The 27,039-nt window shown below is 56.9% G+C and overlaps 8 protein-coding genes across 8 annotated transcripts; 5 read left to right on the plus strand and 3 right to left on the minus strand.

Annotated features, from left to right (window-relative positions):
- Positions 1-2,807: 2,807 nt before the first annotated feature.
- Positions 2,808-5,498, minus strand: ColSpa_12141 (uncharacterized protein; the record flags this gene model as incomplete). The annotated part of the gene is made up of 1 exon (XM_049278353.1): positions 2,808-5,498. One exon carries the CDS (start codon positions 5,496-5,498, stop codon positions 2,808-2,810), a length of 2,691 nt encoding a protein of 896 aa, XP_049134310.1.
- Positions 5,499-8,461: 2,963 nt separating this feature from the next.
- ColSpa_12142 (uncharacterized protein) lies at positions 8,462-8,662 on the plus strand (the record flags this gene model as incomplete). Its single annotated transcript, XM_049278354.1, has 1 exon — positions 8,462-8,662. The coding sequence occupies one exon, from the start codon at positions 8,462-8,464 to the stop codon at positions 8,660-8,662; it is 201 nt and encodes a 66-aa protein (XP_049134311.1).
- A 1,388-nt stretch (positions 8,663-10,050) lies between these two features.
- Positions 10,051-11,640, minus strand: ColSpa_12143 (NAD-dependent histone deacetylase HST3; the record flags this gene model as incomplete). Its single annotated transcript, XM_049278355.1, has 1 exon — positions 10,051-11,640. The coding sequence occupies one exon, from the start codon at positions 11,638-11,640 to the stop codon at positions 10,051-10,053; it is 1,590 nt and encodes a 529-aa protein (XP_049134312.1).
- Positions 11,641-12,202: 562 nt separating this feature from the next.
- Positions 12,203-12,526, plus strand: ColSpa_12144 (uncharacterized protein; the record flags this gene model as incomplete). Its single annotated transcript, XM_049278356.1, has 1 exon — positions 12,203-12,526. The coding sequence occupies one exon, from the start codon at positions 12,203-12,205 to the stop codon at positions 12,524-12,526; it is 324 nt and encodes a 107-aa protein (XP_049134313.1).
- A 3,619-nt stretch (positions 12,527-16,145) lies between these two features.
- Positions 16,146-17,115, plus strand: ColSpa_12145 (uncharacterized protein; the record flags this gene model as incomplete). The annotated part of the gene is made up of 3 exons (XM_049278357.1): positions 16,146-16,396; positions 16,453-16,821; positions 16,878-17,115. The coding sequence occupies 3 exons, from the start codon at positions 16,146-16,148 to the stop codon at positions 17,113-17,115; spliced, it is 858 nt and encodes a 285-aa protein (XP_049134314.1).
- A 379-nt stretch (positions 17,116-17,494) lies between these two features.
- ColSpa_12146 (maltose permease MAL31) lies at positions 17,495-19,311 on the minus strand (the record flags this gene model as incomplete). The annotated part of the gene is made up of 4 exons (XM_049278358.1): positions 17,495-18,486; positions 18,542-18,630; positions 18,691-19,076; positions 19,132-19,311. 4 exons carry the CDS (start codon positions 19,309-19,311, stop codon positions 17,495-17,497), a joined length of 1,647 nt encoding a protein of 548 aa, XP_049134315.1.
- An 888-nt stretch (positions 19,312-20,199) lies between these two features.
- ColSpa_12147 (putative transcriptional regulatory protein) lies at positions 20,200-22,000 on the plus strand (the record flags this gene model as incomplete). Its single annotated transcript, XM_049278359.1, has 3 exons — positions 20,200-20,600; positions 20,672-20,937; positions 21,036-22,000. The coding sequence occupies 3 exons, from the start codon at positions 20,200-20,202 to the stop codon at positions 21,998-22,000; spliced, it is 1,632 nt and encodes a 543-aa protein (XP_049134316.1).
- A 703-nt stretch (positions 22,001-22,703) lies between these two features.
- ColSpa_12148 (alpha-galactosidase) lies at positions 22,704-24,436 on the plus strand (the record flags this gene model as incomplete). The annotated part of the gene is made up of 4 exons (XM_049278360.1): positions 22,704-22,802; positions 22,875-23,151; positions 23,233-23,444; positions 23,504-24,436. The coding sequence occupies 4 exons, from the start codon at positions 22,704-22,706 to the stop codon at positions 24,434-24,436; spliced, it is 1,521 nt and encodes a 506-aa protein (XP_049134317.1).
- Between the last annotated feature and the right edge of the window lie 2,603 nt (positions 24,437-27,039).

Consider the following 27,039-nt stretch of genomic DNA (forward strand, 5'->3'; position numbering starts at 1 on the left):
CGTTTCTTCCCAGTGTCCAGCCAAGAGATGTCAGAGTAGCCTTCTCCATAGGGTCACCGACGACTTCGCCCTCGTCAAGCTTGACGAGTGCGTGTGCGGTAGCAAGAACCAAGGTAGTGTCGAGACGGATTTCGTTGACCGGCGTCATCTGCGAGTGAGCACCATCAGTCTCACGGGGGGTGTCGGTACCGCCGGTTTGGCCCAGTCCCAGACCAGCAATGCCCTCAACAACCAAGTCCTCGCCGGTAAGGGTACCGGTCTTGTCGAAGCAGGCAATATCGATACGACCGGCGAAGGGAATGCGGAAAGGCTCAGTGCAGAAAATGGCGTACTTGGCCAAGGCCGCCAAACTCGTGTTGACGGCAAGACTGAGTTCCATGGGCAGCTCGGGAGGGACGACACTGGTGACGATCAAGACGCAGTCGAGCAGAAGCTTGGAGCGCTTGCGGTCCTTCTTGACACCCTCGTCCCAGACGTACCACGAGGCAGCGATCGCGAAAATGAGGAGGAACAGGATGAAGAGCAGGGCCTCGACGTTGTTGGCGGACACACGCTCGGTAGAGTAGATCATGGTGCGGACCAAGCTGCCCTGGGATGTCTCGAAGCCGGTCTTCTGGACGATAGCCATGGCGCCGTTGTCAGGAGGAGGCGGAACGCCCGAAGCCAGCTTGGGCTTCTCCTCGTCAGGGTTGCCGTGGGTAATCTGCAGGACCTTGGTGCCACCCCACAGGAAGGCGTTCTTATCGAGACCCTCGGGCTCGAGAGCGGCGTCGGCGGGGCGGAGCTGGACAGAGTCCTTCAGAAGAGGAGTACTCTCTCCAGAAAGCATGGCCTCGTTCACAATGGCAGTTCCCTCGACGAGCAACATGTCGCAGGCGACACCGCTATCCTCCTTGGTGCGTCCAACCGAGACGAGGTCACCGGGCAGAAGCTGGTCGCTCATGATCTCGGTCCACTTGCCCAGGCGGTAGACGTAGACATCGTACGGCTTGATGCTCATTCCGCGGAACTCGTTGAGGGTGCGCTGGCGCTGCCAGACGACGGTGCTCTCGAAGGCGACCAGCATGAAGAGAGTGAAAAGCGAGTAGTACCAGTACTCGTCCAGCATCCACAGACCGACGCAGAAGACCTGAAAGACGAAGAAGGGCGCGACGGCGTGCTCCTTGAACAGCTCGGTGAAGGTGGGGACGGGGATATCAAAGGCGTTGGGGCCGTAGTGCTCCTCGATCCTCTTGAGCTCGTCCTGGGTCGTAATGCCCTTGGACTGCTGGTAGCGTCCGATCTTGGGCTTCGGCTCGGCATCGATGTCGTAGGCGAGGGTTCGGAAGGACTTGTCCTCGGGGTAGTAGATGAAACGTCGTTTCTGGAAATGGAACGAGGCGTTGACCTTGCCACCGACCTGTGCGATGTTAGAAGACTGTCCGCAAGGGAGTGGAGGGGTTGTTCGCGCGGACTGAGGCTGGCTTACCTTGTCGCGAACGATCTTGCAGATGTCGGCAGAGCCGGCGTTGGCTACAGGGATGACCTTGACCAGCTCGGCCTCGTCAATTGACTTGGCGCGAGTGGCCGTGAAGAGGGCCTGGAGGTTGACGCTCCAGTGGGTGCTCAACCACACGAGGGACTGGAGGGTGACGATGGAACCGATCCACACAAAGGTCCATTCCTCGGATGCGATGTGCTTCTCGTAAAGCTCGGGGGTGAGATAGTAGCGCAGGAAGATGGGCCAGATGATGGCGAAGGGCCAAACGTAGGCGTGGAAGTACGTCGGGAGAGGCTTCCACAGCTCGGCCACCTTGATCTGGGGGTTATCCACGAGGGGCGCCATGGTGGGCGATCGCGGTGCGCGCGGGACCGATCAAGCGACTGTACACGGCGGAAGTGATGCAGGGAGACGGGGGGGCGTGTCGTTGGTCTGGGTCCCTCTTTGCATCGACGGTGTTTTCTTCGATGCAGATGGGAAAACAAAGAAGAGAAGATGGAATTCGCAAAGTCCAAGTGACCCGTGGCAGAAGGAGGGCTGCTGGTGTGGGGTCTCTCGCGTTGCTGGCGGAGAAGACGGGGAGAGGCAAATAATAAAAAAAGGTAGCAGAAGCAGGCCGAAGGATTTCGAGACGGCAAGGTGGTTATCTGTCCAAACTGCACTCGACGGAGTCCTTTTTTTTCGCGATGGCGAATTGGGGGACGGGACGTTGGAGGCACAGCAGGGCCGCAGGCCACTCACACAGCTGACGACAGGGCCCTGTTGGCCTGATGTGGCCACTCACCGTCGACTGTCAGTGGCCCGTGGGGTACGTGGGCACTCTGCTACCTTACCTAGGTACTATGTACCTTGGTCCCTCAGGTCCTTAACCTTGATAGGAATGCACCCTATCTGCAATCGGCTGTCGGTGAAGCCCCGCCGGCGCAGAACACTACGCGGGTTGTTCCGTGCCGGAGCCTCGGTGTACGTTTATCAGCACTTATTACATGGTACAGATTTCCGTCTCTCACCGAGATGAGAACCCCGGCACAGCTCTTTTCTTCCAGCATGACCAAGACCACGACCAAGACCCATGGTATCCAAGTGAAAAGCGACGCATGTGTGGATTATGTCTCATTTCTGGGCTAGGCCTCATATGAATTTTCTAAATATCTAAGGAAAATTTTGTCTCGTTGTACTTCTTTGGCGGGAATCGCCATCTTCGTGTGGATATCATCAAACTTGCATTCCGAGTACGCCTCTTCTACGTTACCCATCATCGTCAATCATTCGACATGAATCACCATCACAGCGATATTTCGGTTACCGCTTAGCCACGCCCTACTCTTCACTCTTCGCTTACGCCCGCGATGACGCTTCTTCGATTGGCACGTCCAGTCGGCCAGTCCTCGTATGCGGGTTGGGAGGACGGTTTTGGCGGTTTGATATAGTTTGAGATGCGCTTCGAGACGCTTCCTTGGTGACGCAGACCCATCTTTCCGTCTTCATCCACGCCGGAGTCGTGTGCGGCTGTAGGCTGACCATAAAAATCCGCCGCGGTCAGCCTGCGCTCATCGCCGGCTGCGGCGAAGGACATCATGCTCGCCCGCTTGCCAACCGTATACTGGGCGCTGTTGCGTTTGTTGCCCCGATTCGCCGCCGTATTCAAGGCACCACCAGCGCCTGCCAAATAAGGGTCAACGGGGCGGACGGAACTCCAGGGGTTGTCGCTGTAGCCATAGTGACCGGAGCGGCGAGCGAGATTGCGCCACATCTGCGCTTGGTGTTCACGCTCGGCAGCTTCAGCATCTGCCAGAAACCGTTCATAATCCGTCATCTCCCTGATGGCGGGCTGTTTGGTCTGAGCATCTTGTCGAGACGGAGGCCGGGCCTGAGACGACGTGGGACGCGGCGGTGCCGCTGCAGGCGTCATCGGCTGCGGCGTCCGGCTTGGGGGGTCGAAAGGTGCTTCCATCTCGACAGGTGAAGCTGACTTGGGGGGTGTAAGTTCTCTCGCGTAAGGGTCGGAAACAAGGTTGAAGCTGTGCCGTCGGCAAGACCTTGGGCGAGAATGACTTCTCGGAGCGGGTGCCTTTCCATTCGAGGACGAGGTATTTGAAGTATTTCGCAACAGGTCGAGCTGGTGCTGCCATGGGTCGGTGGTTGCCGGTTCCCTCGTGGTAACCACTTCAACCTCTTTGCTCTTGAGAATTTCGAGACGCCGGTGCAATTCCAAAGGAGATGGCGCCTCATACTTTGACGAGCTCAGGTCCCGTGGAAAGCGCTTCTCGGCTTTTTCGGCCGATGGCGTCCGTTGCCTCTGGTGCGGCTCCGACTCGTCCCCTTGGGCGGCGGCAGTTGTCGTACCCAGGGGGCGTAGAGCATTCTCCAGGCCGTTGCCTAGGATGAAGCTGTGGCGGTTGTGAGTAGTGCGCGAAAAGTCCGCCGCCGCGTGTTTCGGTACATAGACCGTTCGAGGCGCCGAAGACCGTGCCGGCGCCTCGGCCGTTATCACATGATCATCGTCTTCGCCAAAGTCGTTAGCGCCGGGCCTCGACCAGAAGCGCTTGCCAAAGCTAGGTTTCGAGCGCACCCTGGCCTGGGCGGTCGAGGGCGACGCGGGCTGCTGGGGAGTTTTTAAGTGAGAATGAGACTTGGATTTGTGGAGGATGGCGGCGCCGGCAGTTTGGGTCATGGTTGCAGGTGCTTGCCGGGGCTTTGTGACTTGTCGTAGGAACCGCGGGACAGAGGACTTTGACGAGGTTCGCGCGTCCGAGACAGTCTCACTTCTTGGAGTGCTGCTCGATGTGTCATGTGTCTTGTGTGACGACGGGTTCAGCGGCAGAGCCTGTGCCTGCATTTGGTGCTGCTCCGTGGTCTCACTAATCGTCGGCACGGGGTCAGGCGAGCTTCTAACCTGGTCGTCGGCTCCGGAGGGGTGACTCGTATTGTCGCCGGTGCTGGTGGAAATCCCCCGCCTCTTATGGTTTTCAGCATCCTTCTGCTTGGGTACCAACCGCCGTCGGATCAAGCGGCCAAGCAACCCTGTCTCCTCTACTGAAGGAGGTGCAGCAGCCGCTGATGACGACGTAGTGCCGGTACCAAGACCTTGCGCCGCTGCTGCACCTGTGGTACCTATGGCAGTCGCGGGACGGCTTGTCGCCGATGGCAGCTGCAGCTGCGAGTTCTCGTCAAGCCCTGGCAGCGGCGCAACGATGCGACCGTTTTCAATGTGACCCTGGTTCTGGACATTGGCGACAGGGGCCGACGTCGCTCGGAGGGTGTTCTGGGGATTGTGGAGTTGGAGACGTTGTCGCATCGGGGGTTGCATCGGCATGGGTCTGGGTGGGTGCTGCTGCTGGCGAGAGGGCGGCGGTGTCGGTTCGGGTTGGGCCTGCTGATGCTGGTGTTGCACCGGCATGGATGTATTGTTGCTCTGATATAGGCTAAGACGTCGATTGAGGATTCGGTTGAACGCGTTCTTGACCCCCGGCGAGGACAGTTCCTCGTCTGCCTGCTGCTGCTGCGGTTGCTGTTGTACAGGCGGCTTGTAAGTCGAATACGAAGGCGATCCCCCGAAAGATGCGCTTGCAGGCGCTATCATCGACGACGGCCTCGGTCTTGACCGAGCAGGCGGGGGAGATGAAGGAGAAGAAGAGGGAATGGTAGCAGTAGTCGTAGCAGCAGAAGCAGCCTCGGTAGTTTTGACGTTTTTCGACAATCGGCGGAAACTTTTTGCTGGCTTATCTGCTAGGCTCTTGTTCTGGGCCTGCATCTCGCCCTGTTCGTTCTCTTGCTGATCTTCCAGGGTCACCGATATGATTGCATCTGGCCGCCAACTCCATCGATTCCTAGATAAACGACGCGATGAGACGGTGGTAGAACCAGGCGGCAGCTTTTGATCATTTGGCTTGTCGACCTCGCATAATTCGGGCTTGTCGGGGGAGCGGACGAGAGGTCGTTGGCCTGTCACCGCAACATCTTGGACTTGGACCTTTCGCAGACCTCCCGACCATGACCAGCGATTGGGATTGACCATTTTATGAACCGGCAGTCCGTCGGGATCCTCCCAGGCGTCCAATCCGGTCCAAAGGTACACCACCTAAGCCCTCTCAGCTCAGCCGAAAGAGCAGTCTTCCCAGGGTCGGGTTTGCGGCCGGTCAGAATGCACCAGCCAGATTGTCAGGATAGTCGTTGGGGGCTCAATCAGCAGAGCCGAGACCAAATGCTGAGGCCCGAGACAACGAATCAGGAGAAAGATGAGGCGTGTCAGCAGACAGTCCGACAGACTAGATGGATCAACTGAGGTGAAGGACTGAACAGAGACACCCGTAATCCCAAAGACGGGCGTGAGAGGAGATATGATTGAAAATCAGGGCATGCGAATCCAGAAATAGAGCCGATGCAAGGCACCTTGAGGCGTTAAAGCGGGAGGAGACGGATGGCATGAAGCGGGTGGCCCGTCTCCAGTTCGAGAAGTACTCGGCAAGTACCCGTTGAGTCTGTCATGTAAGTCGTTCCCCGTCTCCCGCGTCTCCCATCGGCCGAGATTTGGTATACACCGAAGCTTCCCCCCCTGCAGCCAGCACAACTTTGCTGGTACTTGGTGTTGCAAAACAAGTTAGGAGAGAGTAGCATGTTCACTGGACGACAAAGAGAAGACGAGCCCCGTGTTTCCTGGGCTTTGACTTGTTGTTTGAAGCGCAATAGAAGGGGACACCGATCAGCAAGAATTGCTTCCTGAATCGTCCAGGCGGCGGCTTTCCGGAACGTGAGCAGAAGTGGAGGCCAGAGCAGGTAAGACAGTTCCTCCAACGCCTACGAGCCAAAGCGGCATTCCGCGCGGGCGGCAATTGGGAGCTAACGGTCACAGCCCCGAGTCAAAGTGCTGGTTAGCGTCTTCAGGAGAGTGTCAAGAAATGCAGCGGCTCCGTGTTCGCGTTTGCAGATATTCCACTGGGCGATGCCAGCCTGGGTGGGTGAGAGAACTGTGCAGGATGGGCCCAAGACGTCATTGAAGGTGCCTCTTGATGTCCTCTTTCTCACGCCTTGGACACGCGCTCGGATGGACAATCACACTGTACGGGGAGTCGCGCATATGGGATCACGAGGCTCACCAGAACCCCCCATCGGAGAAATGTCGAGTATTGCCGCAGTTGTAGTGCTGCTGGCCACGGAACCAGACAGCAGCGTACGCCAGTGAGACCTTGGTACCGGTATGGGGATGATCGACCGCCATTGCTGTCAGTATTGTCATATTTTTAGGTGATTTGCATTGGTTTGCATTGAAGCGGGACCCATGTTGGGCCAGATGCAGGCATCGGCCAGCGCGTCGATCATCGAGGAAAAGCCGGGGAAGAGGTAGTGTCTAGTAGCCGATAGCACAGGGCTACGGGCGTGCGCGATCCGACAACGGCGGCATCTGTTGGATGCACGCTTCTCCTTTGTTGACGCGCAAGACGAGGCGCGCCCCAGGTCGTTTGGGCGCGTTTCTTTGTGTCCTGAAGCTATATCCGTTAGTGCCGGGCGTGGAGCGCAGCACTGGGACCGAGGCAACGAGGGTCAAGGGCGCTTTGAATACCATTATCTCTGCTTCAGATTTCTGGCATGGGTTAGGCAGAGACGCAAGTGCATCTCAACATCTCTCGCGAGCTCGTAGACCTGGGGGCGGATGTAGGCAACGGCACCATCTAGGATGCGTTGTGGCGTTTGTCCATTAAAGAAGGTGGTGTCCATCTGGCCAACGGGATGCCTGGCAGAGTCGGGGTTTCCCAAAGAAGCGATTTTGGACGCTCGAAAAGGGTTAGGGCTTAGCAAGATGCAAGTGAGGATGCCGACGCGGGAGTTGAAGAGGAGCGAGACGTTTGCTGAGAGGCCGACCAAGGTACAAAGCGTCAAAAAGGGCAGAGGTGATCCTGAAGCCGCTGGGAGTACGTAAAGCGAAGAAATGGAGTTTTGAACGATGAGGCCCAGAAGATGACGTTTGATTAAGCTAAGCTCACGCCTAGAGAGATGGCCCGTGGTCTTGGAGATCTCGCGGCTATTGCCCCCATCCCCCGGCTTGTGTTGCAACGGCGGGCAGGGATCGTCGTCAAGATCGTCCCTTCCTTGCCCGAACGGAGAAATCATTCACGGAACCCCCTTCTCTGTCGGCGCGTTTCCAGGTGAGCAAGGTGAACAATGTGAGGGAGGTCAGATTGGAAGGGAGCTCGGTGAGAATACCAGGACCAGCAACAGGAACGAAGCACGGAAACAAAGGAGGAACAGAACAGAACAAAACAAAACAAAACAAAACAATCGGATGAGAACAAGGAAGCTGCGTGCGCTGCGGTGGCAATTTCCCCAGGAGTTCCACACGTGGAGAGGGGCCGGGGGTGCAGTCCCCTCCCTCTCCATAGCAGACAGGCCTGGTGGCCCTGGCTCCAAGTCCGGTGCTCTTGGTGGAGGGACCCGTTCCTTCCTCACCTCTCCCGTCCAAATTACCGGAACAAACGGAAACCTGGACCCCGACTCACTCCGTCTCTCGTCCACTTCCACTGTTTCCTGACAGCCCGGAAGATACGACTTTGCGACCACTAGCTCTCCTCATCGCTCCCTTTGTGAGCTGCCTGTGGAGCGCCGCAGATCGTGGTCTTACCATCGGATGCCAGTAAGCTTAACTCAGGGGTCTTGAGCAGGAGCTAAAACATCCTGCGGCCTGTCAACAGGCTAACGTAGGGACGAAGGTATGGGTCATTGGCTGAACATCCATCAACACACAGCTCGCATCAGGTCGGCCCCCATCCACTAGCATCGACAAATCAAGCTTCACAGCTCGTTGACGCGGCGTACGCCAGACGGGTGAACACCGCCGCCGACATGCGCAGCCAGTACATGGCGACTGCTTGGTGCCTCCAATACACATCCAGCTAAGCTACCGAGTCTGCAACCTCTTCATACCCGAAGCCTTGGCTGATGCGTTCCAGACCGACATGTCGACTGTACCATCCCACCAGAATCGCCATGCCCCCGGCAGACACCACCACCCTCCGCCCCCATCCGGCTACTCTCGACCACCCTTTCAACCTCGTGCCAATCGACCGTCAGCAAGATCTTGGTACGGCACTCTCAGAACTAAGATATGGTGTCGTCTACGGATCCCTTTGCACCATACAGAAACCCGAACTTGGCAGTACCGCTGGTATCCTGCAAGCCATTGCTTGAGAGCTGAGGTAAAAAATGGCACTATTGCCAGTCAGGCTGCTGTTTCGTTCCTAATAGCCAAGTATGCAAAGACCGGCACCCCACAAGGTAGACCGGCGACAGGCGCCTCCAAACCCAAGGCTGAAAGAAAGCAACGGGCAAACACCTCACAAACGTAATGTTTGGCCAGGCACTATCCGCGCTCACACACCTCAGGCAGTCGATGAGTGTCTGCGTTTCAAAACAACCCACTCGAATGTGGAGAGCATAGTCTCGGAGCCGATATCTGTCAGTACGTGCGTCGGCCAAATCATCTACCCCACGGTCCACGGTTCGTCTTACCTCCCTCGAGAACAACCGAGGCTTCCATACCTACCTTACAGCCGCATTACGACTCCACGGACGTTGCCGGTCTCGGACAGTGCTGGCCGCATGCGCTCTCTACAGCTTGCAACCTCGTGACTGCCCCTGCAGTCCCTACTCCGTCGAGGCACCGGCCCACCCGACACCGTACGACGGCCAGTGTGACTAGAACTACCCTAAGCAAAGGCCTCGTCTGCACTCTGCCAGCCTGACCCTTGCTTTCCCTACTTTGCCTATGTGATGGCTCGCCACTGGGTACCGACTCATTGGATCCCAGTCAACCGCCCTTGTGTGGCGGACAAGATAGGCGGCTGTCGCCCCACGAGTTATTGGCAACTAGGCGCCAGTAGACAGCCCGGAACCTGGCTAGCTTATCTATCTTCAACAGTTTTGCACGGCAGATGGAAACGCTCTCTGGGGAAAGCAAAACAAAAAAGGGCGACACCCGAGTGACATGGTGTGTTGTGAGGTGCGCTAAAGCTGACACTAAGCTCAGCCATTCCCACCCACGTGGCCCTGCGATACTGGCGGTCAGCCCTCCCACGAGACCGACTGTGGTGCCCAAAGCATGATTTGCCTGCCCGGGGAACAACGAAGACTCGCTGCCAAGCTGACTCGCAGGCCGTGCCTCTGCGTTCCTGTGCTTCAACATCTCTGCGCCGAGGCCGAGATCAGCTCGCGCCTCGTCCAACCATTCAAGAACCTGCCAACCTCTTTATGGCACGCGCGGGGGGGGAGGGCGGGGACCCATTCGCATTGGGAAAGACTGGTTGGAGGTGGTGCTCTCATGAAGGGGCGGGTTGAAGCGCATTGGCCTGACCTGATGCTTTCATGTTTTGCTACTGTTGTTGTTGAATCAATGACGAGAAAAACAATGCATCACATGTGTGCGGGTATGGAGGTCGGGATTTGCGACAAGTTCATTATTCGTTGCGACTACACCGCGCCTCTGAGCACGGAATTCCACCTCTTGGGTATACTTCAGCGCATCCCCCCATTCAGAAAACGTACACATGCCCTGCTGTGGCCCCTGTACAGCAACCCATCTATCCCTTATTTAAGCCCTGCAGCGCCATAGCCGCGTCTGCCTCTCTTGGGGACTGCTTCTTACTCGTCGGCGACGTATATCCAAGGTCCTGAAGCGGCGTCGAGCCAGGCGCCTGCGTTAGTTGATACACGAGGGGATCCGACATGAAGAACGGGTTGACCATCCTCGGGTCAGGCCGGGTCCGCGCGTTGGGCGACATGACTGAAAGAGGACCTGCGGGAGAATGAAAGGGCTCCAGGGGCTGCAGCTTCATGGGCGTCGTAGCAGGTTTCTCGTTCGTTCTGAGAGGTGGCAGCGTAAGCGAATCCAGTGATGCTCGGCGAATGTCGGAGAGGATCTTTGGCGAAACGGGCGACGCAACTGCCCTGTTCTTGGCCGACGGCGTTCTCCCCTTCTGCGGGGTCGGTCGGGGAAGAGCCTTGGCGGCAGGAGTCGGCCGAGGCATGCCGGGCACAAACACTTCCTCGCCGTCAATCGTCTTCCGTTTCCGGGTCCGAGGGTTCAGCTTGACGGCCGCGAGTATGGAGTTCTCTTCAGTGCCCGACATGGTAATGTCTCCCACGACATCGCTCGCGTCACGGACCGGTCCGGGCTGTTGAGCCTCTTGCTTTACTAGAGGCATGCTTGGTCTCAACTTGAAGGTTGTGCCAACGTGTGGAGTGTTGGGCTCCGACGGCTGTGGTAGAACAGCCGGTGCAGATTTCCTGGTGCGTCTGGGTTTCGGCTTCTCGACCCGGAGGCTCACAGCAGAGGATGGCATCGAAATATTGCCAGTGATGCGTCGAAGCTCGGCCATGACCTTTAACATGACATACACAGCATTGGTCGTGTCATCACGAACGGCCATCGGTCGACGAGGTGCAGCCTTGGGGGCGGTAACCTTGGTGACCTCGCCCCTGTGCTTCGTTGACTTCTTGCGGACAGCTTCAGTCTTGACTGGCTCGGCTGCCGTGTCTGAGCTGGGCATCATCTGCGGCAGCGGAGTTCGTATTGTCGCCTCGGGCGATACGGTACTGGAAGACTTCTCAGACTTGACAGCCACTTCCGGCTGCGATGTCGCTGGGGCGTTCTCGCATGACTTTGATGACTCTGGTTTTGGTTTTAACCCTTCCTCTACGATGCCCTGTCGTTTCTTTGATTTGTCACTGCTTTCCTTTTTCTTCTTGGGCAACTTGGTGCCCGGTGGTAGCCAAAGCAGAGGGATTCTCTCCTTTAGATTAGATACCCACGCGTCGCAGTCCCACTGGATCCAGTAGTCAATAATGTCTCCCCATGAACTCTCTGGAGGCTTGGTGTAGTTGACAAAGACCACTTTGCCGCCCCTGCTGTGGATAGTCTTGGCAAACTCCCTAACGAGAACCTTGAGGCCGTGAACTTTGAGAGAGGTGCCGAGAATAAGGAGTAGGTCAGGCGAGAGTCCGAGATCGTGGGTGACTATGGGAGAAATAAGATGGGCGTTTGGGTGCTCTTCGCCGTAGAGGACAATGTCTGGCCTCAGTTTACCGACACCCAATGCTCTTTTGCCCCTCTCCTGTCTCGCAGCGGTCGCTCCGGCGCAGTATGGACATTCGGGCTGTCGGCCAGACATGGTTTCGTACGCTCTTCCATCTTCGTCCCAGGCGCAAATCTTTCCGCAAAGGAAACAACGCAGAGATTCCAGAGAACCGTGTAAAAACACACACTCCACGCCATTGGGTTTTCGGTCAGATTGTTGTTGGCTTTGAGAGTCAGATGAGGAGGTAGCGTCGGCCGATTCAGTTCCCTCGCCACTTCCAAGTCCCTCAGGGTCGTCGGACTCTCTCTTTTCTTCCGGCTCTGGTGCGGCCGAGGTCATTTCACTGCCGACTGTACAGTTTGCTGATGCCGTCGTAGCCAATACCGCCCCAACAGACTTTCTTGAGAAGCGACCTCTGTGTCCTGGTCCCTCCTGTAGCGATGTTGATAGACCAACCTTTTCCTCGATCTGATCAATATTTTGTGTGTAGCACCGAACCAGTTTTCCACGGTTGCGGAGGTGACCGATGAAGTGATGCGATTCTGTTGGTTCAACATCCTTCACCTTCTGTCGAAGGGTGGTGGCGAATGTGTAGAAGACTGATGTTCGCAGGGGGTCCGCCCAAATCGAGGCGTCAAACAGATCCCTGCCTTTGATGTTGGGTAACGTTGACTTGCTGAACTGCGATGACGGAGGGGTTTCGTCCGTTTCGGAAGACGCTGCGCTGCTGGCCACGCTCGAGGTCTGTCTGCTTGCTGAGGATGACCGTTCCTCGAAGGGGTCGAACAAGACAGGAGGGGGCGAAGACAAGGGTGATGAGCTGAAACCCAGCACGGGTTGCCGAAGATTCGACTGCGCGAAACAATCGCTCTCCCTGTGGAATGCCGGTATCTGCGGGAATATGCTGGGTGGCGATGATAAAGGCGACGAGCTGAAAAAGAACCTTGTGGTTTTGGGCGTGATGTGGACTGAAGCCTGAACCACTGGTTTCGGAGCCGTGTCGAGTGCCTGCTCAATTTCCCCCGGCTGCAATACTGCTTTGGAGCGAGTACGTCTTGGCTCGAAGGGGACCGAAGTGGGTGCTTCGTTGCATTCAGCTGCCTGTACGGTATCCGGAGGACACAAAGATCTATTTCGCAATACGGCAGAGCGCGCCTGATAAGCGTTGACTCTGGGCCGAGCGTTCGGGCTTGCGGAACGGCCGCGCCTGCGAAAAACTTGGCGGGCTGATCTTTCATCTTCAAATGGGCTGCTCTGAGCATCGGGTAAACTCGAATGCAAGGCTGTGCGTGGACCTTTCCGGGGACTCTCGTCCGGGGGCAGGGACGTGGCTCTCCTGGTAGATCGAGTTGACCTGGTTACCACCCTTTTGCCTCTGGCGTCAGAATCTTTCTTAGCCGCAGCCCCCTCATTTGTGGTATTGCCGTCCACTGTTGATTCTCTTGACCTCGCTCTCGTGATCGGACCGTTGGCCCTCGCCGTGGTTGAGTAGGAGGCCCGTGAATCTGTCCCATCAAGGAGGGGGTTTTTATCCTCGGCGCTGGATACCTCCTGGTCTTCGGTGGCCTGCGAATCGTCGCTAAGGCAAATGCCCGAGTCCTCGAAAGAAAGCCTCCGCCGTTTCGTCGGTGGTTCTCGCTCGTCGCACTTCGTATTCAGCGATGCGGAACATCTCGACTCCAAAGCATCTTCCCGGTTCGCAGCGTCGAATTGGGCCTGGATCAAGGAGTACAGTCCATTCTCGCTTCGGAAGTCCTATCTTGTCATTAGCCCGAGTCCAAGGACGACGACACGGATACTTGCAGGTATGCCCGAGTTGGTACTGATGCCAGCGCCGGTAATGACGACGACCTTCCGCGCCTTGAAAAGAGACTCGGCGATCTCTTGCAGAAGATCATCCTCGGCGGAGGTGACCTGTTTGGTAGGCATTCTGGACGCGTCCTAAATTCGGCCCATTGGACTAGTTCCGTGCGAGGTGCTGATAATTAACCACTTCTTGTCCTTCCGTGCGTTTCGAAGCGCGTGCCGGCAATGATCCGCAATCCGGCGTGGTTGTAGACGCGATGGTCGGCGCGTGGGGAGTGGTTGCAATTGGACCTCGTCACGAAGAACAATGCTATAAGCAGTTTTGGAGCGACTCTTCTTTCCGCGATGTGCCTCCCCAAGGTCGCCTTAATCGTACGGTGGACGTGTCTGCGACCGCAGCCCTTGCTTCGTAGTCGAGCGGAAGGTCTGGAAGACAACGGCTGAGCTTTTCCAGAGTTTCGCTCAGAGCGGGTCGCAGACAGCTTTCGGTGTTTTCAGGCAGGTAGTCGTACGGTTGCTGTCGGAATTCGTGGTCGTTTTGCGACGCGGTAGTGAAGGAGGTTGGAAGCGGTCCAGACGCAGACGCGGTAGGGCGGAAGCTGGCAGACCGGGGTTCGCGCTGCCAGGGTCTGCTCGACCAAGCTCACTGTCAATTCGCAGGAGCCGAAGCACAGAGCTTCACGGTCGGGGAGTCCTCCCTGGGTTATCGTCCGACAGGGCGAGGTGAAGTTGCGAGGTCAAGAATAGCAGTTGGAGGATGTGGCAAAGCGACCGAAGGTTCAAGGCCTAAGCTCGATGTTGAACAAACAGACGCGTCTCAGAAGGTGCTCGAGAGGCCCAAAGCTCGAGAGCTTAACGGACAAAGCTGTCAATATGCTGCCGTTGAATCCTAAGTGTGGGGAGATAGGCGGGCAGAGTACCCAAGGTGAGAGAGAATAGCTCCGTCACCAAAAGAAAACAAATTGACGATGGTGACGGAAGGGTTGTTTGAGGTTCCTTGTGCATCGGAAGTTGTTGTGAACCGCGACTGCCCGCAGACCCAGTCCCAGACCCAGTCCCAGACGCCAACAGCTTAGCGTCAGCGGCCTAGATCGCTAAGTTCGCCCTGCCTACCTACCTCAGGTACCTTGGTGAGATCAGCGGGGCTCCACTCCTGATGGCCGATAGCGATAGCGATAACGATGACAGCTCTCGATAAGGAAGCCCTCGACAGGGATCAAGCAGTACGGGGGCACAGTCGAAGAATGAAGAGACATGGTTTCAGCAGGGCTTCAGCGCCAACTCCCTCCTTGGCACTTCTACTCTCAGCTTTGGAGGGCGATCCGATGAGAAACACAGTGGTCAAGCTTTCAGCGACCAAACTGATTTGTGTGTTTGTCGGGGCTTTTCCAGCCTCGGCTTTGTGTACGGCCAAGACGTAGAACCACTCTCCAGGGTTTCCCGTTTGTCACCTTGTTATTCTTCATCAACCCAACACCATATGCTGATCAATGCCCGAGTATTGCCTGTCACACTTTAACGTTGAGCATCGATCGTTACGCAAACATCACCGACGCTTGGTTCGCCGCCTGACCACGAGCGACGGCTGACCCAAAAGTATCATCGCTCAGGCGTCCAAGTGTTTACGACTTGACATTTTCCCATCAACCCCTCCAAACCTTCGACTTACACAGCCCTCAGCCCATCGCCGTTAGGTTTTGCGATCACGTCAACGGAGCAAAAGAGGCTTTTAGGGGCGAAGTCAGATACCAGAATCAAAGACAGACTTTGCGGGAAGTGCAACTGCCGCCAGGCACATCGACCTCTTGCGGGACATCCCTGATGAACACATGGTGACGGTTTCCCGTCCCCACCGAGGCCAATGTGCGATGAAGCTGTCGCCCCAGACCTACCATCTCTGCATCACCCACGACAACAAACCCAATGGCTAGAATAGAGGCATCTACTAGGGCTGGCCGCCTTCTAGAAGACCACTCTTCGACGGCGGGAAACCAAGTCGGCTGCTAGAACCCGTCGCCAATGCGCAAACCCGTTGAGTTGCGTAATGGCACAAAACGGCATGAGATGGGGCCGGCGACAACCTAGGCCGTGCTTCCTCAGTCTTGGCAGGCAGTTGAAAAATAACACCAACTACGCCGGCCGCAAGGATATCCTTACGCATCGCACCTCCTTGGTTGCCCTCTGTCTGCCGGGCGGCTTGAACCGTCTGATGTCCCCGTGCCTCGCAGCATGTTCGGTCGATGCCAGCGTATGCGCCGTCACTGAGACGACGTCGTTTGATCTACCTCACCTCCACTCCCCTGTGTCAGGCCGCCCGTTGGCCGACTGCATTTCACGTCGACCCTCAGGCTGGGACCTCTGCCCATGAATACCCCGGCCTGAGGAGAACCTTCCTTAGCTGACACCTTGTTTCTAATCTCCGTGCCCTTTTTGGGACTTTCAATTGGGGGGCTGGCCGTGAGATTCCTCACAAACTTCAAGTCGTTCCGTCGCCGGGTCCAGATGAACGACGAACCCGTCCCAAACTGCTGCCAAGAGTACATGAGGCGCCGTTGATCGGTGCGTCCCATGGTCCTACCGGCCCTGGAACCTTGTAGACACCCGTATAGACACCTGTGTAGACAGCCGTGTAGGTCGAGAAACACATATAAGATGCCGATGCCGTGACCTACGTTACCAGTTCCACATCAACACTGCCGGTTCTCTGTATTGTAGCATTTTCTTCTTGTATAGTTTCTGTTCATCTTCACTCTTTTCTACATTACAGGCAGGTCCAACTTTAATATTCCATCATGCGGTACTACACGTCGCTCACTCTCCTCTCGCTCGTCGCCGGGGCATTTTCCCAACAATGTATACTGCAGTTTGACAGTCGAGTTCCAGTCGGAACTGAAGTGGAGGCATTCGATGCCACCAACAACTTGTTCAATCCAAAAAATGTTGTCGGCGCAGGTTTGAGCTTCAGCCAGGTTCTCCAGTTGCCCAACGAAAACAGTTCGCCCTTTGATGGCAATGACAATGTCGCTCTCGCGGTCACCATCAGGTAAGACTAGGTTACTCAACTTACCACACGTGCCAATCTGCTGACGCTCCTTCCAGTGACCAGTCCATCTTTAATAACCAGACGAGTTTCCGACGTGCCGAGCTGATTCCCATCAGCAACTCGGGCACTGACGCATCCACCGCTGGCGTCAAAACGCTCCACTTCAGTGTCCAAAAGGACGTCCAACGGCCCCTTAACCTCTCGCACGAGTACCAGCTTGCATTCCTTGAGAGCAATGACTTCAGCACGAACCAAGTCGTTCTCAAGACCGGAACCATCCTGGGTGGCGCTCCCGATGCTGACCCGGATACCCTAACGCTCTTTGGCAACGTTAATACCAAGCCGGCGCCCCCCGTTCTTCTCAGCACTCCCTTCACCGAGAACACAATCCACAACTTCGCCGTCACCTTGGACTTCACCGCAAAGTAAGCTGCCACCCTCAAGCCAAGTTTACGACTTGTAATACTGACACTCTCGCCAGCACGGCACGGGTTTTCTACTCCACCGACAACAACGACCTGGAGGCGCAGGGTGAAGCTGTAGTCAACAACGTTAGTGGACAAGGACAGTACCATTTCGGTCTTCTGAAGAAGCCAGTTGGCGGCCAGGGCGATATATCCAAGAACGGCTTCCAGCCTGAGGGTATCGATGAGGCAGTCATCTACAGCGGCATCTTCCAAGAGGACAGCGCCAACGGCTGCATCAGCCTGGCCCCGTAATCGACATACACTTGTACCAGCATCATATAGCACAACAATGGACTGAGACCCTTGCAGCGCGAAGGTCTCTACTATGCATATAAGTACGGTAAAAGCAAGGAATGCCACTAATATTTTGTGTCGACTTGCAGCTCCTTTTTGTTGATAGTGACTGGTTCACGTGAGAGACACTCCCAATCCAAGGCGGCACGTCACAGCGACAGGCGTTACCGTGTGGGTTCGTGGTCATTGAAATGTCACATATGCGAGGGATTATAGTCTGTCATAACGGGTTGGGTATTGCATTAGATGATACTAGGTTCTGTTTCGTAACGTCATTCTCGACTCTGTAAGACGTAGAGCGACACTGTTGTGTTTAGAGCCGGCAGGCTGCCCCGCCTCACGCCTCCTGATGGCTTATGACAGCAGTCACCTTCTCATGGCGGTTGGCGACCTCCTCCAACTGCGGGCGCAGAGAGTCGGCGGCCTCTTGCGAAAAGTGACGAGCACCAACGCGGTGCTCGAATAGCAAGTCGAGCTCAGAGTAGGTGAGTCCAAAGGGCTCCGGGAGGCGGAAGAAGGTCCAGGTCAGGAACAGCAACGTGATGCCGGCCCAGAAGAAGCCACCTCTAGCACCCCAATTCCAGTCATTCTTTCCGACAATCTTGGGCTGGATCGCGTTGACGATGAAGCCGCCCGAGTTGTAGAAGGCGCGCGAGAGGGCGACGGTCTTGACGCGAAGGCGAGTGGACGGTATCTCTGCTACGAGGGTGTAGCACGAGGGGCCGACGCTGAGCTGGAACGCAAAGAGCATGACGATGATGAGGGCCCCCACAGCCCAAGACCTCGCAGAAAGGCCAGCCGCGTCTTGGGGAATGCCAATGCCGCCAATGACAATCAGCACCACGAACATGGCCGACAGACCGGCCAGATACAGCGTGCGACGGCCAATATGCGTCATGATGTACCAGGCAATGATGCAGCCAATGAGACCGATGCAGTTCTGCACCAGACTCATGGTGAAGCCGTTCTCGCTGCTGAGGCCTGCGTTGATCATGAACTGGGTGCCGTAGCCCATGAACGGCACGCCGCAGAAGGACTGCGTCAGCCAGACCATGCAGGCAATCTCGGTGCGGCGGAGGTCGACGCCGCGGAAGCAGTCCCAGTAGTGCGCGCCGGAGCTGACCTCGATCTCGAACTGGTTTGTCACGCGCATCATCTCGATGTGGGCGTCGAGGTCGAACTCGATGCCGCTCTTGGGGGAGGTCAGGCTACGGACCGACTCCTTGGCCTCCTCGAGACGGTTCTTGCGGACGAGCCACCAGGGGCTCTCCGGGGCGAACAGCGTGCCGATGATGATGGGAATGGGCCAGACCCATTGGATTGCGAAGGCTGGTTTAGGTATTAGAATCCGGTACACTGAACCACGAAACATAGGTTTACTCACGGATGCGGTATCCCCATTCATTGTCAATCTTCAAGAGCCCGCGAAGCATTCCACTGCTAATCAGCTGGCCAATAACCCAGCACATGTTACTGCAACTGTTAGCTCGAGGTCCGTGGTTTCTACACTATGCACCGTGTAAGTGTACTTACACCCAGGACGTCATGTAGCCTCTCAGAGACATGGGGCAGATGTCGGCCGCGTACGTGACGGCGAGCGTCTGGAAGATGCCCCACGGGATACCCTGGATCAGAGCTCCGGCCAAGAACATGGGCAGGCCGTTGGAGAAGAAGGGGATGAAGACGGCGCCGATCATGGCAATCATGGAGACGATCATGGTCTTCTTGTAGCCGATCCATTCGGTGATGATACCGTTGATGATGAGGCCAACGATGGAACCGACCTGGGTGCCGTTGTTGATAATGGTCTGCCAACGGGCCGAGACCAGAGGATCTCCATTGGAGTCGATCTCGTCGCCGTATCTTTCCATGAACGCCGGGAAAACGTAGAAATTGCTCATCAAGTTGGTATCATAACCCTGGAACAATCAGTCGGCACCATCCTAGGACAGTAGAAACACGGAAGCGACATACCTCCATAATGATGGCGAGAGAGATGATGAACGAGAAGAGAATCGCCTTGGGCCAGAACCGGAACGAGTCCTTGACGCTCATATGGCGCTCGTTCTGCATGGCCGTGATGGCCTCGCCCTGGTCATTGTGATGGCTAACGGTAGGCATCACCTCCGCGCCCATGGCCTTGTCTTGCGCCATGATGAAGGGAGTATCGAGGATGAATACTTCAAAGGGATCAAGCGACTAGGAGCGAGGTTATTCCCATATTTCCTCGGCAAACAGTGGGATATGACGCTGACTTTATAGAAAGGTGAAGGCGGGGGGAAAGGTCCAAATCCCTGCAGTCCGCTCAGCTCTCTAGAGTGCAGAAGAAACCCAAAGACACCAATGCAATCTTCTGGTGTGATTTACCGAGGCAATGCGGAGGACCCATCCTTCCATTATTGACAGCCGGGGGTGCAATATTGGCATTGGAGCAACGACACATTTTGAGAACCAACGCCGGACGCACGTCAAGTCAGACACACTCTGTGAGGGTCCCATGGGGAAATCCCCGGGGCTTGGGACGATGATCGGTCGAGACTTTTGGGGAAGCAACGAGATGCGGTCATTCGTCAAACGACTGTGGGTGTCACAGCACGGATGGAGAAGGCCGGGGTTATGACCAGTTTTCCGCCCCTTTCCCGCCGCCTTTACCCGATCTGTCGTCAACGGCCGGCCAGGAGAGGGTCAATGGTCCATGTGGCCCTGGTCGAAGCCAACTCGGCCGGGTAACCACCGCGTGGTGAAATACACTTACCCAACCCTTGGCACTCTTTTCTCTCTAACAGATTTGGTTCTTTTTGGTACTTTTCTCCTGCTATGCGTGCGGCTCGCAAACCGCTCCACCTGTTGCCGACCTTTTTCTGCAGACAGAACGCAGCCCGGACTTCAGTCCGAGGGACATCTCACAAAGCCCCGCGGCATGCGGAAACCTTCGGCTTGTGCTGCGTGCCGGTACATACCTCGTCCCTTTCTGGTTTCTGTCAATGACATTACAAGTCGCCGGGTGACCTGACACAATTCTTCCAGGGCCCGCCGGCGCAGATGCCAAACCCGGGACGGCCATGTCGATTGCATATACTGCAGCGAGAGGGCATCAAATGCGACCAGAGGCCTCCGGAAGGCGGCTACTACGAACAACGTGAGAACCAGCGTAAGCAGCGCCAGGGAGATCAATTTCGACCACAGCGGCAGCCACAGCATCAGGGACACGCGAGTGCGTCGTCGCCCGGATCTCACACCGGTGGCTGGTGTGTCCGATGTGAGACCACTCCGCATGCCACGCTACCTAGCCTGCCGGTCCGTCTGGAGCTGGTGAGACTCTACTTCGACTACATCCATGACCAGTTCCACTCCCTCTTCCATCGGCCGAGCTTCATCGAGGATGCGCTCGGCGACCGGGTCCCACATGGGATCCTGTACGGCATCTGTGCCCTGTCTGCGAGGTACGGTCTTCTAGGTTGCCAAGACTGATGTGTGTTTTGGGCAAGAGATCGTCGATCTAACCAAGCTTCAGGTTCTCAACCGACCCGACTTTGGCAGCGGTTGACCCTCGGGACAGAGTACGGGGGTACTTGCAAGCCGCCGAGGGGTTCCTGAACCTCCGCGACGTGTCATTGACTACGATACAGCTGTGCGTCCTGATAGGGGCAGCCTGGACGGCCGACGGCGACGGAGAAGCCGAGAACATCTACTACGGCGTCGCATGCCGCATGGCGCAGCTGCTAGACCTGCCCAACAAGCCAGTAACCAGCCTGCTGGAACGAGAGATCAATCTACGGGGTAAGCCTGTCTGGCCCCCATCGCTCTGCCAACTCCATCTTCTGCAACGTGGGCATCTGCAAGGCACGGAAACCCAAACTGACAGGTCCTTTCCCCAGTCTGGTGGTCACTCTGCATGATCGACGTCTGGTCATCCACCGCGGTAAAGCTGCCCAAGCTGCTGCCGGCGAGATCCGACATCCCCCTGCCAATGGACGATCTGCCGTTTCTTGCGTTGAGCCGCAACGGTCCACATGGGACTGCCGCGGTGGCGGGTGCGACGCCATCTAGCCAGAGCTCGCAGCATCTCTCTCAAATGGTGCGGCTCAACCGGATCCTGCTCGATATCAACGACTTCAACCAGCGCTGCGTTGCCGAGAACCCGGACTGGGACGCCCTTGAGCACGGCGTTGACGCGCTTCATACGAGGATGGAGGACTGGCTCGCCGCGCTCCCGGAGAACATGCGCGATACCCCTGAGAACTTTGCATGGTTCGCAGCCCGCGGCCTTGGGAGGACCTTCGCGGCCGTGTACCTGGGGTATTATCACTTTGGCCAGCTTCTGTACTATCAGTTTCTGTATGGCGCAGGGACGACGACGGCCATCAACCCCACGGCGTCGGCGTCGGTCGCGCGCCGGGACACGTATGCGACCCGGTGCAAGGAGCACGCGGCGAGGCTGTGCGATATGGTGTACCGCGCGCAGACGACCGCGGGAGCGGATGTGCGGTACACGATGGCGGCGCATGTGTTGGTGATTGCGTCGACGGTGCAGATCCACACGCTCCTGTTCAGCGGCGACGAGGCGGATATCAGCTTGGCAAGGCGGCGTCTCGAGAGAAACTTTGAGCTGCTCTTGCAGCTGCGGTGCTACTGGCCGACGGTTGACCGACCCATCAGCCGACTGAGGGCTTTCCATGAGACGGCGCGGACCAGCATCGACACAAGCTTCGTGCTGGACCGGTGGATGCTGCGGTTCCTGGTCGAGTTTGCGGAGCCGATGGAGGAGAAGGAGGTCGGAACAGGCCGGCGCGGGGATGGTGAGGAGATGGAGTCGTTGTGGGCAATGGAGGGGCTCCGGTGAGGGGGGGTGGGTGCTGCGGGTTGTGTGGTGAAGCTGGGGAACCAGTTCTGGACTCTTGGCCCGTTAATGGAGACCATGTCAGTTGAACAAAGTGGGCTCGAGAGGCTTTGCTGGTCTTCTCTCTTGCATGTGACATGTTTGCCTGGTGAAGACTAGACTGAACGAAGCGGCTCATCTTCGCGACAAGGGTCGTCTGTGAGGTTCTGGTTCCGAGAATTACACCGGCCAGCCAACGAACTTCTGCACAACAACGGGGATCCCTCTTGGCACAACGGATTGCAGCGATGCCTCTTTTGTATTTGGTGAATCTTGTGAGGTTTGGAAATCCAGCATCCAGGCCGGTCAGCTGTGGATCTGACTGCATGACTCGGGGGGTTGGTTGGTTGGTTTGGTGCGGTTGGATGCGGAGAAGGGCGGAAAACTCGACGACTTTTCCGCCCCCTGTCGTGCGACTTCACCGTCTGATGGTGCCCCTCTGCCCCTCACTTGGCAACGGGCATTGTGTTAGTTGAGTAGAGAGAAGACACGATATGTGCGGGAAACTTGGAAAGTCACGATGGGGGGCTGAATGGATCTGCGAAGCCACTTTTTTGCTGCTCTGGACGGTATAAGAGTTGAGTTCCGGCAACGTTGATCGGCTGTCTGGTAGTCGGAGATTGAATCAAATCTCATTGCTATTGCTCATTCAAGAAACACCTTCAGAATGGCATACAGATCACTGGGCATCGTGGCCGCAATCGCCTCCGTTGGACGGGTGGCGGCTCTCAATAACGGAATGGCCATCACGCCCCCAATGGGTTGGGTAAGTCACAACAATCTCTTGGCCGGTGGCACATTCTATCCAACTCCAAGCTATAGAACTGACGTGAACTAGAACAATTGGAATGCATTTGCGTGCGACGTCTCAGAGGACCTCCTCCTCAGCACATCAGAGCGCGTCGTCAGCTTGGGCCTGCGCGACCTGGGCTACAACCACGTCGTGCTGGACGACTGCTGGCAGGACGAGAACGGCCGTGACGACCAGGGCAAGCTCCAGCCGAACCTCGACAAGTTCCCCAATGGCCTGAACCACGTTGCGGACCATCTTCACGGCTTGGGACTCAAGTACGGCATGTACTCCAGTGCCGGCGAGATGACGTGTGCAAGATTCGGTGAGTTATCTCGATATACACTCTATCCATGGAGTTCCCCCCTGAGAATGAGTCGAAAAGATCAATACTGACACTCCGAAGCTGGGTCGCTTGACCACGAAAAGGACGATGCCCAGAGCTTCGCGTCCTGGGGCGTCGACTTCCTCAAGTACGACAACTGCTACCACATGGGCCGCATGGGCACGCCCCAGATCTCGTTCAACCGGTTCAAGGTCATGGCCGACGCGCTCAACGCGACAGGCCGTCCCATCGCTCTGAACCTCTGCAACTGGGGCGAAGACTATGTCCACACGGTATGTTTGCCCACCTCTGTCCATCTACATTGTGACTTGTGACTGACAGCACGACCCAGTGGGGAATGTCCATATCCAACGCCTGGCGCATGTCGGGCGACATCTACGACTCCTTCACGCGCCCCGACGACCTCTGCAGCTGCACCTCGGCCGCGGATCCCTTCTGCATCGCCCCGGGGACCCACTGCTCCGTGCTCTTCATCCTCAACCGCGTCGCCACCTTCGCCGACCGCAGCATCCCCGGCGGCTGGAACGACCTCGACATGCTCGAGGTCGGCCAGGGCGGCATGACGGACGAGGAGTACAAGGCGCACTTTGCGCTCTGGGCCGCCCTCAAGTCGCCGCTGATGCTCGGCAACGACCTGCGCGACATGCCCGCCGAGGCGCTGAGCATCGTTAACAACCCGGCCATCATCGCCATCAGCCAGGACCCGCACGGCCGCAGCGCGTTGCGCGTGCGGAGGGACGTCGGCGGGGCCCTGACGCCGGATGAGCACGGCGTCGCCGAGGCCCAGGTGTGGAGCGGACGGCTGGAGAACGGCGACCAGGTCGTCATCTTCCTCAACGCCGCGGGCGCCGAGATCGAGATGGAGTCGTCGCTGGCCGAGATCTTTGTTTCGGACGGTCCCGGCGGCTCGGCGCCGCAGGTCAAGTCCAAGTGGGCTATTCACGACCTCTGGGCCGACAGGATGCCGACGGAGACGGCGAAGTCGCTGTTCAGAGCCGAGAACCACGATTCGAGGGCCAAGATCCTCAAGAAGGCCGACTGGTACAACGCCACGGAGATCCCGTACGCAGTCGGTCTGGAGAAGGAGGACCCTAGACTGTTTGGCAAGAAGATTGGCGAGGTGGAGGCCAAGGGCGTGTTGAAGGCCAAGGTCCCTAGCCACGCGGCCAAGGTCTTCCGCCTGAGAAGGATCGCGACGCCCGGTGATGGCTTCAAGGCGAAGAGCCACGACCGCACGCAGAGGGCTGTCAAGGAGGAGCTGTAAACGGGCGTGACGCTACATGATAACAGAACGCAGATATAGACTGGAATGCAGGAACACCGGCATGAAGGAAGACTACAGATGGATCGATGAGAACATTAGAAAGACTGCGGATACTACAAGAATGACGACTGAATGTGATTTCTAATATCTGATGAGTTTAGAGCCTCGGCAGATATGGCGCTGACAGGACAAAACAAAATGCAAAAATGTGGTTATGATAGACATTGTTAACATGATTCATTGCAATATCATCTATAAACTACATGTCACGCAATATTATTTCATGTTTGCACTTTCAGCCAGAATCAATGGAGATTTATTCTTGCTGCAAAGAAAATCACTTACTGACAGGTACAGAACAGCACAGGGTTAAAAACAGAGTGAAGTAAACAATTAAAATATCCTCTTCCAAAGCCCGCAACATTTGCTTCGACACATCTGACTATCCGCACTTCACTCAGACTTGGTCGGATACAAGTCCTATGGCACCCAAAAGCCACACGCCAGGCCGAACAGCACAATGCTGAATCTACGTGTTATCCGATGGTCTTCACACCTCACTAATGCCATGCTCGGACCGAAACGAAGTGATTCAACGCAAGACTCGCGGCTCCGCTGCCGCGAGACAAGAACCACGACACGCCCTAAACCACCATAAAGACCCAAACAGCGAGGTCTCTGAGGACACCTGTCCGGCAAACCGAGACCGCAGCAGACCACACGACTCCCGCCGCCTCAAGGCGTGCCCAGAGCAAACGCCCCCGATCGAGCCTGACTATGGCATCAAACTCACCTGTAACCTCGAGATCCGGGCCATGGAAGCCAGCATCTGGATCGAAGAAGGAAGAGGCGGGAGAAGCATAGGAAGTGCCTGGGAGAGAACAATCTCTACCGAGACCTCCAGCGGCAATCTCTCCATCGTCCTCGACCAGTGTGACCGAAGACGCTCACCCGTGGGACGGGAACCAAGCCCCTGAACAGAAGAGCACTAGAACTCGCCTGTTTGACCATGTCGTGTCTCGATCCCAAGGGCACGCCCCTGAACGGCATCGTCCTCCTGGTCCGGGGAGCTTCCTTGTCCGGGCTTGGAAAAGGACCGAGGTGAGCGAGGTGCCCATCTATCCATCCTCAAGATGCAAAATGACAACCGTACCCCTCGTCCATCGCCTCTCTTTGTCGGAGCCGTCGATCAGATAGAGACCATCGGAGGGCTAGAATCGGATCGACATGACAAGGCCGCCGGGACTATTTGCGGCCATGAAACGTATGAAGAACAGCATTGATTGCCGGCTACCGTTGTTTATTACGGCAACGACGAGTTTCATCAATATTCCGCCGTCAATCTGATCCATATTGTGAAGGATCCGGGGCCATCGTCAGAGCGCTTGTTCTTCTTCCTCTACGACCGTACCTATCACGTCGACGTAATCTCGCCAAACTTGGTGGCATGCCACCGCAAGAGTGACGTTGTCGCGCCCCGTTGTCGAGGGCTCGCCTCCCTTTGGCAAATGCCATACGCCTTCCTGCGTTCGAGATTGCTTCGTCACATAGTCACCAGAGGTTGGAAGTAATCGATCTGTTGGAAAGCCAAGCAACGCAAGAGGCGCCGGAGGAGTGTCCGAAGGGGCGTTGCAGCACAATCTTCGCCGTACACGCCCCTCCCCTCCCCCTGAGCTCGACAAAAAAAACCCACGCCTCGAGCGTTGTCTTACATTTGCCCCTTGTTCAGGACAATCCTCGGGCGGACCCGTAGGAAAGAAAAGAGGGAGAGAGAGAGAAGTAGAAGAAGAAACCAGGGGAGGAGGCTTGATCGACCGCGAGCGCACAGCAGACGCCTCAGTCCACCCTCGGGGCTTGGGCGACGACGATGAGGGGTTGGGCCAATAGAGGGCCTCTAGGAGCGAGACTGGTTCTGATCGAGACCTGCATGGGGGTTCGCTGGTGGCATGTCTGGCCGAGAGATTGGGTGGCAGAGCGCCGCGGCGAGGAGGGGCCAGCCACTGTTACCCATGCCGTTTCTTTTGATCACCGAGAGAGGAGACAAAGAGACGTTTGCGCTACAGAGGACGGTGATACCTCGTATGGCGCGATGGTGAGCTGCGAAAGGTCGTGCGGTTTTGGATTAAGTGGCAGGCCTTGCAGCAATGTCGTCAGACTCGTATCGTCCCTTAGAGAACGTTTCCCCCCCCTCAGCCGCCCGCCTGGGACCGGTCCGCTGTGCAGACTTCTCCATCGAGGGTCCCACCCATCCAGAGAAAGAAACCGAAAAAAAGCATCGAGGCGTGCATCAGCCCCCCGGGCCGCTCGGCCTCTGTTCGTAAGACGCGTCAAAGTTGGCAACAACGTGTAGATCCCGCCGTACACGGTTCCGTTTGGTGCCATCGAACCCCCCCCCGAGCCAGCGGTGGGCGATATCGAGCTCGGCTTGCGCCTCATCTCTGTCAACCCCGGGGCTCACGGACGAGCGGGGAGAAGGGTTTGGTTGGTAAGTAGACGTCTACAGGCGGCGCGCCTCACAGCTGTGGCGGGATCGCTGCCCAGGGATGGGCGTGGATCCTCTGCGCCGTAGCCATCTGTTCCGTCATCGGAAGTAAAGCGGTAGC

This window comes from Colletotrichum spaethianum, assembly GCF_022836535.1.
Source record: "Colletotrichum spaethianum MAFF 239500 DNA, contig58, whole genome shotgun sequence".
Taxonomy (NCBI): Eukaryota; Fungi; Ascomycota; class Sordariomycetes; order Glomerellales; family Glomerellaceae; genus Colletotrichum; species Colletotrichum spaethianum.